The 25,032-nt window shown below is 36.1% G+C and overlaps 1 protein-coding gene across 2 annotated transcripts in view; it reads left to right on the top strand.

Annotated features, from left to right (window-relative positions):
- The first annotated feature begins 3,956 nt into the window (after positions 1-3,956).
- gdpd2 (glycerophosphodiester phosphodiesterase domain containing 2) overlaps positions 3,957-25,032 on the top strand; it is a 24,725-nt gene continuing 3,649 nt past the window's right edge. Inside the window, exons 1-12 of one of the 2 annotated variants that reach the window (XM_015387111.1) lie at positions 3,957-4,091; positions 7,653-7,805; positions 9,104-9,204; positions 9,289-9,382; positions 9,471-9,530; positions 9,605-9,706; positions 12,885-12,975; positions 17,071-17,222; positions 17,538-17,623; positions 17,783-17,927; positions 18,020-18,244; positions 18,318-18,463. In XM_015387111.1, the coding sequence (XP_015242597.1) occupies positions 7,722-7,805; positions 9,104-9,204; positions 9,289-9,382; positions 9,471-9,530; positions 9,605-9,706; positions 12,885-12,975; positions 17,071-17,222; positions 17,538-17,623; positions 17,783-17,927; positions 18,020-18,244; positions 18,318-18,463 (1,286 nt within the window). In that variant the 5' untranslated portion in view covers positions 3,957-4,091; positions 7,653-7,721. Of the gene's footprint in view, positions 4,107-7,652; positions 7,806-9,103; positions 9,205-9,288; positions 9,383-9,470; positions 9,531-9,604; positions 9,707-12,884; positions 12,976-17,070; positions 17,223-17,537; positions 17,624-17,782; positions 17,928-18,019; positions 18,245-18,317; positions 18,464-25,032 lie in introns of both variants that reach the window. The other variant, XM_015387112.1, reaches the window with a different exon arrangement.

Below are 25,032 nucleotides of genomic sequence, written 5' to 3'. Positions count from 1 at the left end.
ACCCAATGGTTGGTGTAGAATAAGGCCAGGAACTTGTTCATCCTCTCAAGCTTGGAGATAGTGTCCTTGTTGTATTTAAGTTCCTTGGAAAACATAAGCATCTGCATACAGTAAATGTTCCTGGCCATCAAGCGAGCCTGGTGAATGGTACCTGGTTTGGTCCAGTGGATACCTTGAGGAGGTTCTTCACCAAATAGGATCAGACATAGCTCTGCCACCTCTCTGTAGTCTGCTCTTGGACTTGCTTTCTCAAGGAAATTCCTTACAGCTGAAGGAGTTTACTCTAATTCATCAACCAAAAAGATCAACAGAAGCAAAAATCCAAAACATAAATCCACAAAAATGAGAACTAGGAATACTTGACGACAATGACGACAAACCAGCAAAGAGTGACTCAACAGGAGGAGAATATATGGGAGAGAGAAACCAGAAAGAACAGGCTAATTAGTAGATTGGGAGCAGGTGTGAACAGAGGCAAGAAGGGAGCTAAGGAAAAGGAAACTGACACAAGAGGGCAAACAAGAAATATCTAAGAACTCAAATACAATCAAAAATAACTAGAACACAAAAATGGAAATAAGACCAATGAAAATTCAGAGAAAAAACTTGAACAGAACCATGACGGCAGCAGCTGCTGGAGTTGAAAAAATTGAACTTTTGCTGCACAACGCGCCGCATCATCCAATCACAGAAGCTGATCTGGAAGCTGGCAGGGTGACAGACAAAGCACTGCTGATGCAGACTGTATGATTGATCCTCTGAAACTTTTTATTAACGCCTTAATTAACTTAAAATGTAGAAACCTGCTGGCCAAATATGTTTGATTTTATTATTTTTGGTGCCTGCAGTTAGTATTATAGTGGCAACCTGGCCAGAGGCTGCGTTGAACGGGATTTCCAGGGACAACGACTCAGATCGCCGTTGTACGGGGGTCTGAGAGGCTCCGACAGCAAAATAGTATTCAAAGGCTGGATCGTAATCTCGATAAACTGATTGCACAGATGAAGTTTTCAGATGGACTTTGTCACTAAAAAACATATTAAAGCTACTTTTTACCCACTAATAACAACAAATATAGTAAAGCCGCTCTCTGCCATTGAACACAGGAGAAGCAGAAGCATCAGACGCATCTGGACACGCTTTACTGGACGTCTGACCTTAATGTGTACAAGCATCATTCCAGCTCTTGCTGTCTGAACGTTGCATTATTTATTAAAATAAGCCAAGCCACTCTCGATTCCATCCACCATTGTTTCGGGCAAATAAAGGATAGGGTAGTTCCGCCCAGCACTCATCAGACCCACTTTTCGACGGCGCACCTAGAGCAGCAAAGATGCTTCAGCCGCGCATCAGAACTAAACTTGTACAAGCATCAAAAAATCCAGCAGCACGTCTTTTTGCTGCCTCTGCTGCGTGCGATCTGAACGTAGCATAGCGCTTTATTCTGCTTTCCCCGCCTCCTTTTTCAAACTTTTTAGAAAAAGTGCTTTAAGTTTTTTAGTATAGTGTAAAAAAAAAAAAGAACATTTAAAAAAAAAAGTTGTAATCCAGTGGAATATGCTTCCTTTACATATAAAAATCTGGGATACACATGAAAAATAATATTATATAGTACTTTTTCTAGATGTTTGTTAATTTGCAGAGTTGCTCGTAAAATAAACGTATTCTCAGAAAATAGTATATTAAAAAAATCTAAAGCTGACTAATTGCTTTACCTGCTATTTTATTTTTTCAGGTCGGTAACACTATACTGGACCATGCAAAACACAGATTTGCCTTCACAAAGCATCAGAAGGGCAAGATTTGAATACAAAAAATAAACCTGTACATTAAATTATGTTTTGTTTTTATAAAGTGTTTTTATAATGTTTTTTCGTTGTTGGCAATATATAAATATACTGGTGTGATAACTTAGTATACGTTTGATTTGTTTTTGGTATACATCTATTTTGAATATATAGCCCCTCTGGAGAAAACTCCACCAGCCGCCACTGATAACCACTGCAACCATTGTCAGACAAACCAAGCCAAATCATCCCACATTTGAGTTTGGTGTGAATGCAACTTCAGACCAGCCCACTGAGTTCAATAAGTCAAGTTGACAATTAATAAATAAACAGTCACACAATCCACTGGTTTACTTTTTATGTATTTGTCACTGCACAAGAAACCATTCTTTGATAGTCTTTGGACAAAATCATGTTGTTTAACATAAAAAACAAACAGCACACACTGAGAAAGGGTGCCCTTCGAAATAAAACCTAAATCACTGCAAAGCAGTTCTGTGAAGAGCATAAAGCTTATTTTACAGTCCGAGTAAGCAAATCAAATTCTCAGGATAATAATTTATTTTTATTGTATTATAAATGAAATATATTTGTTTGTTTTATTAAAATTCACATTTATTCATTTAATAATAATAATAATAATAATAATAATAATATTGGTTAATAAACAACCATGTCGAAAGACATATCCCGTGGTCCTGGAAAAGATGTTAGTCTGTTTGAGAAGGGTCAAATCATTGGCATGCATCAAGCAGACAAAACATCTAAAGAGATTGCAGAAACTACTAAAATTGGTTTAAGAACTGTCCGACGCATTATTAAAAACTGGAAGGATAGTGGGGACCCATCATCTTCAAGGAAGAAATGTGGCCGGAAAAAATCCTGAATGATCGTGATTGGCCATCACTTAAACGTGTGGTGAGATCAAATCGAAGAAAAACAAGAGTAGAACTCAGGGCTATGTTTAATACTGAAAGTAAGAGCATTTCCACACGCACAACGGGAAAGGAACTCAAGGGATTGGGACTGAACAGCTGTGCAGCCGTAAGAAAACCACTAATCAGTGAGGCTAACCGGAAAAAAAGGCTTCAATTTGCTAGGGAGCATTAAGATTGGACTGTGGAGCAATGGAAGAAGGTCATGTGGTCTCATGAGTCCAGATTTACCCTGTTCCAGAGTGATGGGCGATTCAGGGTAAGAAGAGAGGCAGGTGAAGTGATGCACCCACCATGCCTAGTACCTACTGTACAAGCCTGTTGGGGCGGTGTTATGATCTGGGGTTGCTGCAGTTGGTCAGGTCTAGGTTCAGCAACAGTATGTGCTCAAAGAATGAGGTCAAGTGACTACCTAAATATACTTAATGACCAGGTTATTCCATCAATGGACTTTTTCTTCCCTGATGGCACAGGCATATTCCAAGATGACAATGCCAGGATTTTTCTCAGTATCCTGAGATTAAAGTCAGATTTATAAAATTAAATGCAGAATTCTGAGATTAAAGGCAGAATTCTGAGATTAAAGTCAGAATGCTGGAAAAAAAAGCCAGAATTCTGAGATTAAATTAAGAATTCTGAAATTAAAGTCAGAATTCTGAGAAAAGTCAGAATTCTGAGATTAAATTAAGAATTCTGAAATTAAAGTCAGAATTCTGAGAAAAGCCAGAATTCTGAGATTAAAGTGAGAGTTCTAAGATTAAATTCAGAATTCTGAGAAAAAAGTCAGAATTCTGAGATTGAAGCTTTAATTCTGAGATTAAAGTCCCAATTCTGAGGGGGAAAAAAATCAGAATTCTGATATTAAAGCCAGAATTCTAACATTTTCCCATATTAAACTGAAATAATACACTTTTTTCCCCCCAGTGGCCCCAATCCTCTTCTCTTCTGTATGACAACGTTNCAGTGGCCCCAATCCTCTTCTCTTCTGTATGACAACGTTTTGAGTGAAACTAAACTAAATTGGTCTAAATTGGACCGCATTTTCTGCGGATGTCTCTTATTCTAAGCTGAAGTAATGAGTGCTGTTAAAAAAAAGGGTTTGTTCAGTTTGTTATTAACACACTAGTGAATGTGATTAAAAGGATCATGTTTCGTTTTCCAGATCCAATCATCAGCTGCCGAGGCTCGATCTGTATGGTTTGGATCCTCCCACTCATCTCAGCACCCGCTCCTCCTCGCGCCCTGTCTGTCTGTCGACCCTCATTCATAAGTAAATGTGTTCTTTCCATGGAATACAAAAAGATGCGAGAGAGGGAAAGGAGAACTTCAGGGGAGTCAAGGGAAGAGATCCGAAGAAGAGTGCGACCTTGTGAGTTGATCTACGGTAAATTAGCAAAACCTGGTTTCATTTTGAGATTACAGGTGACAATGCTGTTTATGCAATTAATCCGGTTGGAAACAAACAGTGATTGATTGGTTCTATGAGAGGCATTGTCTCGCGATACTACGGATTAAAACTTTACTCAGGTGTGAAGACTTTTCAATTAATGTTTTGCGCCATGAAAAGCTCGTTTACTTTATTTGATTATGTTAGTTTATGATCCGCTTGATGCCAATGTAAACAAAACCATAAAAAGCTTTAACGTTTAGCAATGAATTATAGAATATTTGGTGACAGATTTTAAGGGACAAATTAGTAAAAGTCTTTCATTAATGAAGCAATGACACTATATAGTCATTAACTCGGAGAAGAATCGAAAATAATTAAAAATGACCATAAAATTGTCTTTCAATTTTTCTCATGTCTACATAGAAGTAAAAATAAAAACAAAATGAGCACTATTTAATTACTCTTAATTGAGTACAAATTGCATAGTTGTGAAAGTGCTGGGTTTTAGGCTTTTAAGGTAAATATTTATATTTATTTTTGGAAAATGTGATGAGGTGATGAAAGTTTTATTTTTTTGGTTTTCCTGGTAATGAGAAAAAGAAGAAGGAAATCTTTTTTGAAAGTTTTCAAGCATAAAATTCTGAGGTTGGATGTAACTAATTACATTTCCTCGGTTTCTCGGTCAATTCACTGCACCTTACTTTTTACTTAAGTAAAAGCAGAGGTGTCAAGTAACGAAATACAAATACTTTGTTATTGTACTTAAGTACACTTTTTAGGTATCTATAATTCATTATTTATTTTTCCTCCTACTTCTGACTTCTACTCATTACATTTTCACACAAGTATCTGAACTTTCTATTCCTTACATTTGTACAACAAACGTTACTCGTTACTCATGGCTTCGGTTTAATGTTTATAAATATTTATTTCACGTCATGTGTGCCATCCAATGCAGGTCATTGGCTCCATCCACATCTAGTGAAAACTAGGGAAATTGAATGAGTCATATAACTCAAACACTCATTGGTTAGCGAAAGGAAATAATCAGAAGCAAGCAGGTGTTCTTCAAACTGCAAACGTGAATTGTCTATACCATGCTACAATGTCAGATTCAGAAAAAGATGTAGAAATGTCTGAAAGGTCGGACACAGGTGAGAGCGTATCGGGAGATGGAGACTGAGACCAACAAGACCTCCCTCATCCTTGACCCTATCTCAAAGAATTTCTTTGAAATAGTCGAAAAATTGAGCTTTCAATTCATATAGTGGCATCTGGCTGGTTTTTTTTGTTTTTTTAAAGTATTTTTTCTGAGCACATAATTTTTCACTTTTACTTGAGTAAAGAGGTCAAGTTGATACTTCAGCTTTTACCAGAGTGTTTTTAAACTGCAGTATCTATACTTCTACTTAAGTAACAAATGTGTGTACTTTTGACACCACTGAGGAAAAGTACTATGAAATATCTTTACTCTTACTTGAGTAAAACCATTGACTTATCTATCCGCTATGAGTAACTTTACTATAAAAGCCTTAAATGCACCAGACACAGACAGACAGTTTACTATATGAGTAAAAGTACATATTGTTACTGGAGGCTGTGTACTCTGTTCCATCTTATATACTTTTAAGAAATGTTTTAATTACTCCCTTTTAGTCTTTTACACAAAATACATTTTTACATAACTTTTTTTTATATTTACTTCATTTGAAAGAATATAACATTTGCTCATTACGTGAGTATCCCTTTTAGTTTTACCTGAGTGTAATTTATTGGATGGCTACTTTCTAATTTCGCTTGAGTAGAAATATGTTGAAGTAGTGCTTCTTTTACTTGAGTAATGTTTTTGGTCCTCTACCCACCTCTGATAATATCACATTTCTTTGTCTCATATGTTAAAGCATGGCATTGGTCAGTAACCTAAATTAAGTTCTCACAGTTGTAGGATCAGATTCTAGGTTGTCAGTCTGATGGGCTATTTTTATTTCGCCATGTTGTGGTGTTTATAGGGTAAATAAAAGAGGCAAATGTATAAATACTTTTATCAGCCTTTTCTTCCTCACTGCATACAGTAAGAAAATATATATATATAATTTTTGTTTTCATTATTATTTATGTATTCATGTATGTATTGTTCTCAGAAGATTTTAAGAGGGTAGGTTTGCCTTTGATTTAATTTATGCAGCAATAAAAATGTAATAAGATTTTGTCTTTTTTTTTAGGTCATCTCTTATTAACGTGGTCTTGAAATACACATGCAATAGTACTGCTTTCATTTTAATAAAGGTAGCTTTGTCATGCAGTGTTAAGTAATAAAGCAAAATATTGCATCGTGTCCAAATGCAATAATTAATGCATCAACATCACAGTAGCTGCATTGTTGTTTTGTTGTTAAGGTTTATTTACTCCGCATTGCTAGAATGCATGGAAGAAAGTGGCAATTAAAATAATATTCCTGCACAAAGAACCTGTCACAGGCACAATTGGGTAATTGTTGTAAACATCTAAACCAATAATGAAGTACATAGTTGTTCTCTGGTGGTAATAAGGACATATTTCTTTTCCTTTTCCACTTTGTCACCAGCTGCCAGAGTGGTTATTCTTGTATACATTATAATTATTGCTAAAAAATTCAGGACTTCCTGGTATGTTTAGTTTTTTGTTGCAGTGAAACACAGTACATTATGTTTCACTTTGGCATGCAGACCTGCCCATACATGTCCTTATTAACTCTTACTCTCTGCTAATTTTAAACTGAAAGGCTTTTTGAAAACATCTTCATCTCATTTTGACATCAACTGTCACTTCAAATAAATGTTAGGGTTTCTCTCTCTTTCTTCTCTTTCCTATCACCTACTATTGACCCCTAGGGTTGATGAGCATGAGTGCCTTAACTGTAAAAACCAACCGCCTGGGCACGTAGAAAGTTGTCTCATGTGAAATCCAGTCTAGTGAGAAAACTCTCGTAAAAAATGAAGTTTTCACAACTGATGCTCTGTGTTACTCAACACAGCATCTTGTCGGGGTGACAGGAGTGACAGATAAATTTCCATGTCTGTTAAGTGCGTTTGCAACCGAAACCTGGCACAACTGAGGGATACTGAGTCCCAACATGTTGACAAAAATCTTGTTATACGACTAAAAAGAAAAACTAAGAAATACGAGTAATAAAATGTCTAACTGTCTAAAAACTTCCTGAGTTTTTTGTTTTTTTTTTGCTCCATCTGTTCATAGCCTTTTACTCGCTGAGATTCAGCATTTCCTGCACAAGCTGTCAGTGGATGGCTGCGCCTGTCACTGTGTCCGTTTGTGCTGCAAAAAGCTGGAGCTCTCTCCCAGGACTGTTCAGTACTCAATACCCTATGGTGCAGGCCATTGTAGACTGTTGACTATAGCCCCCTTTGTATAGCAGCTCTTTTGAGAGATCGCCTTAGCATCCAAAGAACCCCCTGCCTCATTTGCTTTCTGCCTCCCCCTGCCTTTAATTCTCCATGGTTTTGGGGAGCTGAATTAGACCATTTCTCTCTTCTGTGTCCACAGAAATCATTTTCAGAGTTTTTTTCCATCCTCTTTGATCCATTTTCTGCACTGTGAACGTAAAGACGCACAATGAGCCTGAGGACTTGCTGTCGAGATTGCAGCAGAGGTTTCTTTAGCTGCCAACTGAAGAAACAGAGTGGTAATACAAACAAGGTGGGTATATTTAAAATCCAAAGTTAATCTAGATTAAATTTACTTTATTCTGTTTAAAACAATAATTCAAATGTTTTTTAAAGCTTTTCTGCTTAATGCTAACTAGCTGGAATAGCCACTTTCACCCGATCACATTATTACACAGAGACTAAGTGCCTTGCTTAGGTGGCAAGCTATCTCTGAGACATTAATATCTTTAAGGAAACAATCTATATGGATTTTGTTTTTATATTTACTATTATCATTTTCTGTGGTTCAGTTTTTAATAAGAGCTCCATGTTATGCTGAGTAAAGATGCTTTAGTCTTGGGTGGAGTCAAATGTTATTTTTACTCAAGTCATAGGTCCTTCTGATACAACCAATTCTCAAGTCATTAAATCTCTGACTCAAGTTGGAGGTTTAAAGTCCACACCTCTGGTTTTGTCATCGTTGGCAGAGTGGGCAGTTGCCAATTCCTGCTCTAAAATAAAATCATTATATCCATAAAGTTTATCAGAAGCATCAGAAAATGGATTGTTAATCAGTCATACAGTCATAGACAGGATTAAAGAAAATGAACCAAAGCTGCCAGCAGATTAAATATTTTTACAAATTTAGAGGGATGTTTGCAGATATTTCCTCTTGTTCAGAAATGACTGAAGACAAAGTCTGTAAAGGTGCGTTCACATCAAACAGGGCTGATTTTAAACACGGTCCGACTGGTGGTGGTTGTTTGACTTTTCACCTATCTCTGATAAAATCCGTGTGAACAACGTTGATATTGTGGTAAAATTTCACTCAGTACGCTTCACTAAGTCATCAGATAGAAGGAGCATCCAACCGTTTGCCAGTTCCTGTTGTATGTTCAACTGACCTTGGTGGAACAAACATTTTTATTGTGAGAGTCGTGGTTCTGTATGTGGAACCGGTCTCCCTGATTCCCCCAAATCTGCTCCCAGTTCCAAAAGCAATGGATGGATGATTGCTTCTAGCGATGATGGTAAAGCAAAGATGTGATGATTGAAGACCGATTATTTCAGTTTGTGCCAATAGAAGTGTATGAATTTGCAAGCTCTGACATGCTGTGATGGGTTAATTTGTTTATCTGCAATAAAAAGTAGATTAGGATGACTTTCTATCATTTCCTTTGTAGGAGAGCTGGTGTGTTTACCTGAGGTAAAATAAAATAAAAGGGTTGAGCTGTCATGGTAGAGCATTTCTTCACCCTGTCCGTTGCTTATCACGCACAAACACAGCTGAGGAATGATCTGTATCATTTTATCTGGAACATAATTCCATTATCTTATCTTTCCTTTTAGCGTTCCTGCTGCTGGTGCACATTCGTCAGTGTTGGGGCCCTGGTTTCCATCTGCTGGATATATCTACTGATCATTTTCAATGACCAATACAATTTAAATGCGTGAGTGAGCAAATCAGATGTTTGTGTTTATTGATATATTGGTCTTTTACTTTCTTATCCCAGTCCTAATTCTGCTTCTACCAGGGACCTCTTCTATAAGTTTCACAAGCATTTGAATTATTTCATGGTAATGATGACCGTTTCTGCCATGTTTGCCAGCTACTGTGTTCTGCTGCTGGTGAGAATCAACATATCAGATTGAATAAAACTGAATAGCTTTAACCGGTTCTGTCTAAACCATTTTTTGTTTTTTTGTTTTTATGCAGCTTTTTGCATTGGTTCAAGTTGCATTGAGAGTGAAACTTCATCTACACTGGCTGCACAGGGTACATAAACCTTCACCTGTTAAAACTGTAATAGTTTAATCACAGACCTAACAGTCATATTTTCTTTTCTGCAGATCCTCATTTTTATTGGCGTGATCTTAATCGCCCTAGTGATCACAGTAGCACTCAGTTTATTCCCTCACGACCCATGGACGGTTGCACCTATTTCATTCCAGGTACAGTAAACAGGCCAGCTGACAGTTTTGCTAGTGCCCGGGACAACAAAGTCTTTTTTGCACCACCACACACGCAAACACAAAATATTCAACTTAACTGCATACTTCATTCTCCTTTTATTCATTAATCTGCTGTTTACAGAAATATTTTTTTTAGTCCTCCAAACAAGTCTTAGATGACTTCACTTCAAAAATGTGGTTAGACTTGGACCTTTCCTGGGACATTTTAGAGCCCAGGTAGTTTTTTATTATCTGCCTTTTTCTGAAGGCCTTAGAAGACCTTAGTCAGTCACAAGTAGATATAGGAAAAAATAAAGCAGGTTCTTCTATTTCCATAAACAATGTTTGTGTGCACCGTTTATTTCAAGCCCTGGAAATCCTTCATAAAGCTTTCTGTATTTTGTGTTGGATATTTTCATCCCATCTATTGAATTTAGTGCACTGGGTTATAATTTTTTCTACTCCTAGGAAAACGGCAAGCACAGCAGGCAAAATATGGACTTTTCTGACCCTAACAAATTCTCTCTTCCATTGTGGGAGATAGAAAAGGTTAAATACTTTGGGGATTATCTGCCTTCATTTGCCATCTCTTTTTTGCCATAACAAACAGTCAGTTAGTGTGTTGGCTCTCTATCGCCTCCTCATACCCTCTACTCCTTTTTTCTCTGTCCACCAAGCTCCCCACCCCTCAGCCGGCTCTCCCATCTTTCACCCTGCACCTAGACCTCTGCCATCTCTCTGCTTTTGGCGTTAAGCTCAAGTATTTCTGTAAAAGTAACTGTGGTTTCCCTCTTACACTCGCTAGTGGATGCTATACTTTAAAATCACATTGATAAACGCATTGCTCCTTTCCTGGCTCTGAACGGGCATCATTCTTCCACAATTCCATTCCTGGACCTGTCCCTGACTCATCTTAAGTTTATTTTTAATATTTTAAATCCCTCAAGCCTTTGGTGTCATCTTCTTCCAACGTTTCTCTTCTCGTCTCTGTGCGCTGCACTTCTGAAAACCTGACATTCTTAGTTTGCAGCTAAATGAACTTCAAAAGTTGCAGCCCACCGTTGTCCTGGTCAAACCATTTTATGTTGAGGTGGGGGGAGTTCTAATGGACCCTTATTTAAAAAAATATATATATTACATTGCCTGATGCACCTGAAATAGGAGACTGCGTTCTTTCCCTTATTTTGAATGTAAATTTTCTTGTTCCATTGGCAAAGTGTGTCACTTACCTGCTCAATTCAAGAAAAAAGGCACTTATTTTAAGAAAAATTGACTTACTTAGATTTCAGTTATTTGCGGTGCACTCTTATTTTTATGTTGTTGTGTGTGTGAACAAGCCAAAGGGAAATTTCTGCCATCATTGTGTATGATAGACAATAAAGTTATTCTATTCTATTCTATTTAGCTTTCAATCAGATACAACAATAGCGTATAGAACAATAGAAGCCATTCAAAGTTAATTGCCTCTTTAAACACCTCTGTTACAATCACACTATTATTTCTTTACTTTTTCCAACCTCTTATGTGCTATTTGCTTGTAAAATATACCAGAAAGCAGTTACACCCAAGCTCATCGCATGCTGATTTGGAAGAGTTTATCCGCATTGTTTAGTAAAAGCTCTCTAAAGATCTTAGATGGTGACAGCATCTCTTCTCCAAAGCCTTTTTTATTGGTGAACCCAAACTTTTTATTTTTATTTTTTGGCAGAAGTAGCAATCCTATATTATATAATATTTACTTAATTTTAGGGGTGGGGTGATCTAGGCTGTTTTGTTGAACTGGGTGAACACCTGGACTCACTGTGGCACTATATAACTAGTGTTAGTCTTTGAAGTGGACACCCTAAGGTTTACTTTTAAAAACCTCCTCCTTGGTTATGCACAGCTTTTTTTTTTGCGAACATTCATTTCAGTTAAATGAATCTGTTTCAATCCTTTGAAAATTGTCCATCAAATGTTCAATTTATTTAAAATTATCTTTCAGAAGGTTTTAGAAGATTCCGGCCATGTCTTGAATGTTTCTACACAAGAAACTGGTTCTGCCACATGCACGGTTGAACTTCCCTCGTTATAATTGAAGACATTTTGCTTTTCAGATGAAGAGTTTCCTTGATTTAGAGCTGAATCAGAGGTTCCAAGCTGCTTGGAAAGAGCCCTTCTATACGTTTGAATCCTTATACAGATCAGGCAATCAGGCGTCGTTACTGCCGTTGTTCATCTGGGACACAGAGGTGTTTTGATGACTGAAACCCTTCTCTGTCCAAGGCAAACAATGAAATATGTTCACGTTATTGAGCAAACTTCCTGATGTGCATGTGCTGAATGATTGGAACTCTTATTGTTTCTAAACATTTGGCTCTTCAAGTGAACCATGTGCAAATACAACTAGCAAAAAACGTTTTCCTGCTTTAGATATGTCGAGTTGTTTTAAACATTGTTAAAAAAAATTAGTACAATGCCTTTTGTAGCTTGCTAAGCAGATCAAACAATGCAAAAAAAGTGAGAGGAAGCAGCCAAGATGTTACCTTTTCATTATGTAAGAGGTACGGAGGAACATGTTGGCACAACTATGTTGGCACAACATACATTTTTACAGAAAATCTTTTTTATTTTGTATCTTAAATAGCTGTTTGGCTTGCTGACTAAAAAAAAACTTAATATTTTGTCGGAGAATCTAATATAAACTCTCCTTTATCAGTAAAAATACAAATAGGTGAAATGGACAAAAAAAATGCATAATATTTTGACCTGCATTGAATGTTAAAAAAAAACAAGAATCAACAAGTTTTACTTTCAAAGTTGCCAATAAATTAGCAAATAAATTTTCTAAAAGGTCAAGATACTTTAGTGATAAATAATGATACCCTCTTAACTAGATTATATTGATGTATAAATCCAATGCAGTGTTGAAAAAGGTAAAAATGTTTGAGAATAATCAGAAAATAACGCAGATCGATTTCATTTTACCATTTGCAATTTCTTCTCCATCATATTAAAAACCTTAAATAATGGGAATTACTGAAAACTGATTAACTGCCTTTTGGTGAATTTTGTATCCTACATTTGTTATTGTTTTTCACATCAATATAATAAAAAAAAATGTTTAGCCCAAGCACATGTACAGATTTAACACTGGGTGGAAAGTTTACCAGCATCATCATTTGTTCCCTCTTTGTAGTACACGGGTCCTTTCTTACAATTCGGTGCTGTTGGAGCCTGGACTCTGCTCAGCTGGTTCATCTTCCAGGCTTTCCATGAGGCAAAAAAAGGTACGTTGCTCATCACCTAATTTGTATACAAACACATGATTCAATGGCACCCATTTATATACACATTTCCACATAAATTCATTGCAATGCATCATTAAGCCTTTAAAGCATTTCTCATAGGAATCTTTAGGTGATCTTATACCAATAAATCAGACCCACTAATGGGTATGTGTGGGTAAATGTAACATATTTGTCTCCTTTTCCATCTAAAGCTCCAGGAACTGAATCGATCGTAAATAAACGAACTCCCTAGGGATTCCAGGGAATTCGGTTTCCTCTAAAAGCCCCAGGACAAGATTAATGACTGCATGATTAACCGACAGTAACCAATAAAAAACAGTTTTGCTTCTTTTATTATATTAATAAACAGGTAAACCGCCAGTCAAAATTGAATTTATTAAAGCCAGTCTGCATATAAAAGGAATTTAAAACCTAACCTTTATAATCATAGGCAAAAATGTTATCAGGTAGAAGCTTTAGATGGTATGGACAATGGGAAGACTACAAACGGATGCTCCAAAAAAATTACGGACAGCATCCAACATGTAAGTTCTCCTCTTATTGTACCAGGCCAACTGACAGCCTGGGACAAACTATTAGGATATAGGCTCCGATCACACGATCACATTCATATCGTCTGTCTGATTGCAATCCACCTAATAAGAACTACCGGTACATAAAAAAGCCAGTCAACAGGGAATGTTTGAAAAGTGAAAGTGCTGCAATGCGATTGTTACTCTAGGAAAACATTTTTCTTCAGACTGGCTAAACGGTGTAAAATCAGTACCTGCATTTCCTTAAAATGTTCTGGTAAAACAGACAAGGTTTTGTGGTGTACTTTCTCGTAAAAGAAAAAAAGACATTTTAAAATAACTTTCCGTGTTAGATTAATTAACAGGTTATGACTGAGTGACTGACTGACTGTCATTAAAGGCACCTGGCTATTTCTTGATAAACTAGATGCATAGATGGGGTTCTGAGTTATACTTACTCATTAAAAAACATTTTCAAACTTGTTTTTTTAGTATACTAAAGGTATAAAAACAACAGTTTTACCATCACCTTTATCAGTTACTTACTGAGTTTCCTACTCGGTTACTGGCACTGGTAAAACAAAGCAATGCACCTGTGGACACCACCACCCTCAACAAGCTAGAGGAAAGGTATAATGAATTAGGTATGTGAGCAACTAAAGCCCTGGGAAAATGAAATTACCCTGGTAAACATGCTGGGCTTTAAAAAGCAAAAGGATATCAAGTGACAAGGGAGAACAAGGAGCTATTTAGAGTAAAAAGAGAGCTGGAAAGCTTAAAAAAAACATTACAGACCCATTTATTTATTCATTTTATGTTTTTTTGTTTGTTTTTTAACAACAGAAACATTTACCATTAAAAGTGAATTTAAGGTGAAAAGAAGTTAGCTTTCTTTAACAAAAACAATTGAATATTTTACAGTTTATGTCATTCTTGCCGGAGAAAATAATTGCATTTTTGTTTCAAGAAGGACGAATTTCAAGCCAATGTACTTTATGGCTGCAACTAACGATTGTTTTGAAAATTGATTCGTCGGTAGATTATTTTTTTTAAAGACTTTTTACTAAATTAATCCAGGTGAAACTAAAACATTTTCACTTAAGGATTTGGATAGAGCCTATTGAGAGACAAAAACATTTTTATCTTAAATGCAAAATGTTTATATATATATATATATATATATATATATATATATATATATATATATATATATATATATATATATATATATATATATATTACAATTTTTATAATAATTTCTGCTTTAAGTGGGTTACTGTGTCAGCTAAAGATATGTCTTTCAGTCTCTACCTCAAATTAACTAATAACTAATTACTAAATTAGATGACAATTATTTCAATAATCAATTAATCGCAATTAATCTGATTAATTGTTTAAGCCCTAATATACTTTATACTTCCTTTTTATTAGTTAACCATAACAGCACGTTAGAGTTTTTTTTTTTTAAATAGCATTCTTAAAAAATCAGCTGCTAAACAACTGTAGTTTTAAAAGGTTATTTTTTTTAACCAGTGTGAGAAATTTTGTGACATCTGGTTTAATCTTTAGCATATAAAAAAGAGAAACCAAAAAGTTTTTGGCAGTGACAAGTAACCCAACAATGGCTGCTTGTGTCATTTAAAACGGTTAAAAATTCAGACGTTTGGCTCACTGTCATTCAGACGTTGAGTAAAAGGTGATGACAGGAGCCAAGATAAACACGGAAAACTTGCACAACATATGACAGCACCTTCAGTTAATTGTAACACGAGATGTAAAACAGTGTTGTTTTTTGATTGGTCAAAAAAAAAAAAAAGCAGACATTTTACATTCCGTCTTGCCAAGCAAACAGTGGTTGATTTAAAACATGGAGATTAATTAAATTGCTGTTTACTTCTAATACCTTGGTTTTAAAAATGAGCTTTGTTTTACATTTAAGGATTTTTTTTTATGCATTAAAGAGACAACAAAGTCACATAAAACATTTTATTTTGATAGCTCAAGCTGCATTTTATAACCTACATATGTGAAACAAACCTTATGTATAGAAGCAGTTCAACATATTGCTATTTTAATAACTTTCACAATAACTTTTTGGGAGATTGGAAGGACAAATATAGTAAAATGATAAAAATAAAGGAAGAGCCTTTAATAATTATTACTTATACTAACATCTAAAAATGTTTTTTTATATAACATTGGGCGTACAAAAACAGTCATACTTTTAAATGTCATGATATTCTAGGGAGTATGCTTAGCAACTGTAAGATAGCATATGCAGTTGGACTCGGATGTTATATTTTGCTGCTTCTTAAACAAACTATATTACATGTGTATACTGTTAGAATAAACTGTATAAACGTCTGTATAAAAACCGATGCCACATCAAACTAAATGTTTACTTTTTTTAGATCAGTTTATGACTAGAATTATCTCTTTGCTAAATACCACGATAAACTGTAAGACTTGGTCCATTTTTTCCATCCTTCCACAAGCTTAAACAATTTACAAGAATTCTGGGCCATTCCTACTGATTCATCCGTTGTAACTGAGTTTGTAAGCCACACTCCTACGCACCTCTTCAACTCTACCCACAAACTTACTGGGCTGAGATCAGGGACGGCTACTCCAAAACATCACGTTTCTTTTCCTTAAGCTACTCTGTCACTAATTTGTCAGCATGTTTTGTTGTTCTTTTAGAAGATAAATTTTCACCCAAGCTTTTAGTCCTTCATCTTGGAGTGCTGCTTTAGTATTTTCACATGGTGTTCTTTTCACTATGAAATCTATCTTGTATACTTCTACAACCCTGCTTCACAGTTAAGATTTTCTGAGGCTTTAGATATTCTCACCTTTTTGTCAAAATGTTAAGCTCCATAAATTAAGGTCTGTGTGCCCAAGTACATTTTATTTATCTTCAATATGCTTTTTGGGGGAATGGCTTCTTCCTCACTGATTGGCCTTTTAGCCCATGTGAAAACAGGACTTATTGCACCATGCACGATGATTCTTATTGGTTTTAAACAGCATCTTTACAAGGTGATCTGTTGTTGTTACACACATTTCGAAACAAAACAATTTGAAATGAAGGACCAGTCTCCTTGCTAAATGATAACACTGATGCTGGATTATAGAAACTTCTATAATAGAAAAAAAAACAAAAATAATGAACTTCATTGATTTACTGTGGTAATTCTTTTTCATATAATGCAAGTATAGCCTATGTGTAGAGCATTTAACTATCAGTACAGCTGGTCATTTTAAAATATTGTGGTAAAGTAAATAAAAATGAGATGTCATGATAAATCAACCTGACTATCAGAACACTGTGAATTTATATCATAAATAATACCTGTACTTCTTAAGTGTGACAGGACTTGATATTTAGTCATGTTTTTTAACGTCATATGCATATTGGGTCACATATGACAACAACTTAAGTTATAATTGTTTTTGTTGAGAAATGACGAAGACCTTAGAATACAGCTGACATCCTCCCACTAATCCTTTAAATGTCTAAAAATGGAATCCTGACTTGTTGATGTTTTTTCTTCTTTTCCAGGATCAAAGTGGATAATTGGTCTGGTATTTGTTACTGTGTCAGCATTCATCTTTATCTGTCCCATCTTCATCCGCTCACCCTGTTTGATATACCTAGAGGATTTAGAAAACACAACCAAACCAAGTCTCTGGGGCCACAGAGGAGCACCAATGGTGAGCATGCTGATTTACCAAGATCTAAAATTAAAGATAAAAAAAAAAAAAAAAAATGCATTTGTTTTCTACAACTCCAGCAGGAGGTGCATTCATGTTTAATGACAATGTATTTTTACACCTGCTTTTATTGATGCTGCAGCAGTCATACGAGGGGCCCCGTATGGCCCCTTTCTGCACCCTTGTTGGCATGCTCTGCTGCTGGGTCAACAATGAGCTCCATTTAATATTGTGTATTTAACCACCTGTGTGCTCACAGCCTCGGGGTATTTTGTGTAAAAATGTTTCTCACCCTTATGCTCTTGCGATGTTCAGCTTGCCCCGGAGAACACCATGATGTCGTTTGAAAGGAGTGCAACTGTTTGCAATGTGACGTTGTTTGAGACAGACGTGCAGCTTAGGTAGGGGGAAAATGTTGACCTGCCTCTATTGATTTGGTCTTTAAATGTTTTTGCAGTCATATATCAACCTCATAGTGTAATGTTTGTTTTATGAGTGAATGGTACATATGCCAGATAAAAAAAAACTAAGCACTGTAATTATTGTGTTTGGTACTTTAGCAAAGACGGAATTCCTTTTCTGATGCACGACAATAAGTCAGGGTTCCTCAATAGAACAACAAATATTACAACACTGGTCGAAAGTGGCAAAGAGTGGAACTTTAATAAGCTGAGGAGTCTAAATGCGGGGGAATGGTTCATTAAGGTGAGTGCTCTCTCTGTTTGTAAGCCTCGCTGAAAGTCTAAATAAAAAGAGAAAATGCAACTAAATACTAAAAACGTTATTTTTCTTTTCAGGCAGATCCTTTTCATACAGTGCACCTGCTTAAAGAAGAACAGAAAAAGAAAGCTAAAGAGGAAAAAATACCTAAACTAAGTGAGCTACTTGAGCTCGCCATAAAGACAGAAATTCCCGTTATGTTTGACTTGTATGTTCGTAATAACAGTAATACCACAGAGGTAGATAAAGACGCTGAAGACATTGTGAAGACCATCCAGAATTCTAGAATTGACTCCAGACTGGTAGGTCTAAATGCTCTTGTAGAGCTTAAAAACATTGTATTTAGTAAGATTTTAAAGGCTTGTGTTGTTCTAGATCTACTGGCTTAATTCAGAAAAAAGAAAGCGTCCAACAAATGCTGCAAACTTCACCCAGGTTTACGAAAACGAAGATGAGATGCATAAAGAAAATGGATTTCGCCTCAATGTGAAGTTTAGTGAATTTAGTATGGACAAAATCAGGTAAGACATGGCAAAATTCACAAAAAAAAACACTAGTCTGCAGGTAGTGCTTCATTCAGATGGGGTTGGAACGAAGTAGTGTGTTGAATAGGTGCATGTCTTGACAAAGCGCTTGGTCTTTATGTGTAAACTTTGGCTCAAGGGTATACCGTAGAATAATGCACCAAACCCTCTAAGGTGTTTTTAAACAAGGAGCAAAGCATGCATAAAACATTAAACATGTTGCAACAGTGTTTTCCATTCCATAAAGTCCATGAATCGGAGCACTTCAGGGACTTCATTGAAGTGTTGTGGCGCGGCGAATAAAAGCTGTTGCTGCTGCATTTTTGTATGACTTGAGCTTTTCACATTTATATTGCAGAACATAGCATTGGGAATATTTACATTAGCATGCCTGGTCATGGGCCTGTTGTGTACACGGATGGGTGTGTGGCCTCAATTCTCAACAATAGACACAAAGCAAAAACTTGGGCTTTTCTTTATTGAAAAATCCTTTGGAAGTCAGAATGAAACGATTTGCCAATAAAGAATTAGTACTCTTTCCGCTTGGCTGTGCAGTATATTTAGAGATTGTTGATTGTTGAAGCTCACTCACCCAACTTTCTTGCCCCTATTCTCTTTTTATTTGAAATTTATGGGGAGAAAATGAGATCATTAAAAATAAAAATGTAGTATCAAAAATTTGACGATTTTAATACTAAAAAGCCTGTAATCACATTTAACAATAAATAATGTTTTGGATTGGATTGGATTACAAGCATGACCAAATTACAGACCTGGAAAGCTGATATAAATAGTATCCAAATGTTAGTTATGCAGCAGCTAATACATGTTTGATTTTGGATTAATATTAGTTAAACAATTCATTTAAAAAAAAATGACCTCAGATATTTTATAGTAACCTATATCTTCCTCATGCTGTCATATTAAAATAGATCAAATCCTCTTGTTGTAACAAAGTATTGCTTTATCTTAAGAAATATTTTATATATATATATTTTTTTGTAAGTGGAGATCCCTTTATTGTCCCACAATGGGGAAATTCTCTGTATTTGACCCATCCCCTTGGAGAGCAGTGGGCTGCCACCGTGTGGCGCCCGGAGAGCAATCAGGGGTTAAGCGTTTTGCTCAGAAACCCATAGTGGAGGTTGTGGGGATCTAACTAGTTAATTGCTGCCTTCACAGAACACAAACCTACTGCTCTAACCCACTCAAGCCAACACTCCCCTTTAGCCATTTTAATCCTTTGTTTCAGTTCATTTTAACCAGGGAAGTCATGTTGAGATTCAAACACCTCTTTATCAAGGACGTCCTTTTTGTGTTTTCCTTTCCAATCCTATCTGGATTTATTATTGACATTTAGGTCTTGCCATACTGAGTTAATTTTTCAGTGATCATTTAAGGACATTCTGCTATTTCCATCCATTCATTTTCTCCTGCTTAGTCCTTCTCAGAATCACGGTGGGCCTCCACCCTGTAGTCTATGGGTGAGATGCGGGATACACCCTGTACAATCACCTGTCTGTCGCAGGGCAAAACAGAGACCCACAAAGACACACAACCGTGCACACATGAACACACCTAAGCACAATTAAGAGAAGCCAATTAACCTAACAGTCATGTTTTTGGACCGTGGGAGGAAGCCGCAGTACCCGAATGCACAGGGAGAACATGCAAAATCTATGCAGAAAGACCCTGGGCAAGGAATCAAACCCAGATCCTTCTTGGTACAAGGCAATGGTGCTACCCACTGTGCCACCATGGAGCCCCTCTTCTGCTGTTTAAGGAAAAGAAACATTCCTCAAGTATCACACAGTGGGAAAATATCCCCACTGTGTTAAAGCTTCCTAGTGGGCTGCACACACTGGGCCTAACCTTCAAATGACCAGAACATGGAAATTACTGGGAGCAGGTTATACAAATACCTGCATACGATGATCAGACTTGAGACAGATTGCAGGTGCAGGTTTTGCATATTTAAATAGGCTAAAGCTATACATTTAGGGTGGGGGGTACAAAGCTTTCATTGTGGGCACTTAAAAGTGCATGGTGCTTTCTGTACAACATTTAATGAATTTTATAGGAGTTCAGAAGGAGATTGCCAATACTTTGGCTACAAATCTGACAGTGGCAGTTACTCGGCCTAAAGTTAAAGTTTACTCAGTTCCACTGCTTTTATTCTGTCACAGCTGTTCCAAATCCCCTATTTACTCATCTGGGTTCCTTGTAATTTTCCTACATGAGTGAAGGTAAATTTTCTTTGTAATTTTCCTCCCCTCCCTCAGTATTTAATTTCCTCTTACTCAGTTGTTTCCTGCCAGGTCCTTCTGTTATTTCATACCAAACTATCACCTTATTCTTCTTTCGGCTGTTTTGCAATACATAATCTTTTATCATTAAACTTGTTTAATTGTTCTGCTTCTGTCTGCATTTGGGTCCAATTAAAAAACACGAATAGATGCTGGCTATTCTTGATTTAATTTACTTTAATACTTGTTTTATGTTATTCAAGGAAAAAAATAAAGCATTTAACTAAACCAAATTCCGCCCTCTGCAGGCTAGTTGATATTACAACGCCTATTCATTTTAACAGAAGAGAGAGAGAGTTTTTGTCACACATTTAACATAAAACTGATGATGAAAGTCAGAGCGCTTTGGCAGATAAAGGACTAATTACTCCTAATCCCCTTTGGATTAGACATGCCTGGATTAGTGTTGTCAAAGCACACCAAGCTTTGAAAGAGTTGTGTGTTACATCACCAGGAACTAGAACTAACTGTGTGCAATAATGTTAACATTTAACTACAAATAAAACAGGAACTGCTAGTTCTTAGTATTTTGAGGTTTGATTAAAACTGTGCAACCGTCATTATATACAGATGGTAAAGGGGTTGAATAAATTCTGATTTAAAAACAGAATTATTTTTACATCATACTGTTCCTTAGAGTATTTATCCCTTTAAATGACATCCCAGACAGAGTGATGGATTGCTTTATCAGTCAGCTGCCATAACCTGTCTTCAAATAACTGAAATATTTGCTTTGATCCAGCTGAACAGATAAAAAAAATGGTTGCAAGCAAGTCACTTTGTTGTCCATCAGGGCACATGGGGTTCGATGCAGCACCATGTTGTGGGGATAGTTGTCTTGATTAAGGATGATTAACTAACATAACAAAAAATAAATGTAATCTCTAAACAACTTTTAATTAGCTTGACTCGGGGCAAAATGGCTTTTAATATGAAAGGTTGCAGACCCCTGAACTAAAGAAAAACCCAAAACAAAAAAGAAATGCTAAAAGAAACGCTGTGCAGGACTGTTTTCCAGAGGATCCATTTCTCCGCAGCACTCAGACTCTTTATAAACATTAAAAATGGGTCACTGCTGAAGTAAGTGCATTTACTACCCATTAAAGAGCATATAAATAAAAAATGTGATTCTACGCAGCTTTGATGGGACTTTTTTCTATACATACTGCAACTTCTCAAACGTTTTCGTTTGTCCTATTAGAAACTATTCCAGTTGAACAAGAGAAAACTAAATGAAGACTGTTATAGTAAGCCTTGTATAAAGTATATATTGCTGAACCACATTACAAGTACCACACCCAAGCCTCTCCCAGTCTGCGTCTTGCAATAATGCATCCCCCTAGGACATGCATGCAGCCTAACATTTAACTTGTCACACCTATCATTCAAATGACATAGTTACAGTTGCATAGAATAAACCTCTGTTTCCTCTTTTCTGTGTTATGGTGACTAGAGATGCGTGATAATTGATTTTTATACAAACACCTACAACAAAATGTTCTACTTTCAAAGGCGATAACCGGTAACCGATAACCAATAACATACCAGTAGATGAAACCAACAGGTAAAGATGGCAAATTTTATCAATGACTGAATAAATTAGGATATTGTAGAATTTAAAAATTATATGCAAGACATAATTTTTTGAAATACATCAGACAGAACCATATTTCAAATGAACATCTACTTTAATGAAGTGCATTACTTTTTGATGTCAAACAAAAGCTGTTAAATCCAAATAAAAATTCCACCATTTAGATTCCATTTAATTAAATGTATTATTAATATATGATTGTAAGAAATAATTTCAACTGAAAAAGTGCATTCTTTAAACGTTTAGAAACTAAAACAATGAACCACTGACAGCTTTCCACTTGTTTGTGTAAAAGCACAAACTAGTTTTAGATGAATCAGGGGAAGATTTCCTTTCAAAAAGCAACATCTCTGCCTTTTCACAGCAGGTTTGTTCTTTTATTTTCCATTATGTGTTAAATCCAGCCAGGCACCTGAAGTAAGACTGGAACTAATGCTCCAGCTCATGAAATGTTCAAAAAGCCACCTTGTTACACAAAATGCTGCACAAAGCTACCTTATTGCCTTTCCCTGAAACCCAAAAGAAGTTCCAAACTTCAGCCGCCATGTTTTCTGTCTATTTCTTACATGCTGTATTGCATTCAAGGGGAGGCAGAAGTTACCTGCTCCTAGTTTGGTATTAAGTCCTCTGACCTTGTGCAAGCTAACAGGATAGTTAGTAAAATATTATAAACAATCATTAAAATAATGACTTAGTAGTTTTCTGGTTTGAAGAAGTTTTTAAATGATTTGTTTTCCCAGCTAGAATTTTGACACCACTCAGGAGTGAGCACTTGTTAAAAAAAACAACAGAAAAGAAAAACAAGAAAACTCTCCCACAGCTCTCCTATCAAACATATATAGGCACTATTCGACATACTGGACAGAGACGTTTGACATTATGATTTCTTGGTAACTAACTAATAGTTGTATTTCCTCCTCCTAAAAAAATTGTATTTCCTGCATTTTAACCAAATTGTATCCCTTTTCAGCTCAACACAGAACCATACTAAATATAATTATACTTTATATCTATACTATATATATTTTGTTCTTTGAGCGTGGATTTTATTTCTTGCAATAAGCTACAGCAAATTAAAATAATTAATAAATGGAAATGTTAAGCCTGCACAGTATCATTGTGCACAGAAATCCCCTCATAAAAACCAATGGCGCGCTTGGCCTGATAGGGAAGATTACTGGTATTATATTAATGTTTTTGTTTTTTGCTTATCTTTGGTTTATTTTGGTTGTTAGTTACCCAGATTATTAAATTAATCTTTGTTGTGCTATACTTTTCCTGAGCAGGTCAGCTGGGCACTTGCAATAAATAATGTTGCAATAGATGCTTTGAGTTGGCGAACGCAGGTGCACAGTTTGTAGAACTAGAACTAAACATGAGGACCGTCACCAGGAAACCATGACAAACGCCCCAAGAACAGAGATTACCGAGTGGAGAATGCTTTAGACAGACAACGTCATAAAGGGGAAGGTGAATCAAGAACAGTAGAACTCTAAGCTTTAGCTACGAGAGGGAGGGAGAGAGAATCAGGACGCGTAGACATGGGTCACACTTGCAACAGTAGAGTTGTTCTGTGCGCAAGTGACACCAAAATTACTTTATTTTTTAGTTATTTGTGAAAATACGCAACAAATTTATCAGTTCAATACGGGACGCGTAATTAAACTTCTAAATATGGCAACCCTAGTTGTATGTCACTAATTTCTGATCATCAGTTTGTGACCCTCAGCTAATGCTATATTGGGTTCTCTAGCAGAACATTAGCTACGTCTATGATGAACACGCCATCCTGCCCTCTACCCGTGTAGCAAATGAGCGTTAGATACTGCTGAGACCTTAACACCAAAAAACAAGAGACAGAGGGAAGTTAAAGTTGGCTTTCTTTTCTTCTACAATTAAACAATTTACAGTTATTTTTAATGATTACATCAGATCAGCTGGTTGGTACATGTACACACACATCATGATTGGATCATTTTATTTAGTGTCCATGTAAACGGAGATTTTGAATTTCTGATTAACCAAAATTGAGATTGGATCAGGGGGGAATTTACGCATGTAAACGTAGCTAATGACTCAAACCACACCAAGAAGTCCACCTCTGAATGACTACTAAAGAATGGTTTCAAAATGGCCTAGTCAAAGTCAAAACAATGAATAATAAAGTGACATGACCAAATGGAGGCCATTAATGCTCAAATCCTTTAATGTGGATGAATTAAAATAATTCTGCATGGGTTGCAAGGTTGGCACTAACAGCTGTTAGGGATGCTGGCTGATCACCATTTTACATAAAGTCAGATTGGTTGGATTTATATTTGTTCTTTAATAAAGTAAAACAAACACAAACATACTGGATGTAAACAAGCAGACAGGCACACGTGCTCAGGGTTGATAAACACTAGTCAGTCAAACTATTTCCTTTATTTCAGAAACCTTTTAAGCAAATCTGTACATCAGAGTTCTATTAAAAATCAAATCAGAAACAACACAGCTGAAGGAAATGATATTTACACACATTATGAACATATTAATTTCTAGTTTATAACGCCTCTCCCACTTTAATTTAGGTGGATAACTACAATATTAACTTCAATTGCTCTGTTTGCCAGCTGGTTGCCAGGTTTTGTTAATGCTAACGTTTGGTCATGTCAGTACACATCAGT

The sequence above is a fragment of the Cyprinodon variegatus genome, unplaced genomic scaffold (assembly GCF_000732505.1).
Source record: "Cyprinodon variegatus isolate N-32 unplaced genomic scaffold, C_variegatus-1.0 Scaffold385, whole genome shotgun sequence".
NCBI lineage: Eukaryota > Metazoa > Chordata > Actinopteri > Cyprinodontiformes > Cyprinodontidae > Cyprinodon > Cyprinodon variegatus.
This window is presented reverse-complemented; position numbering and strand designations above follow the sequence as displayed.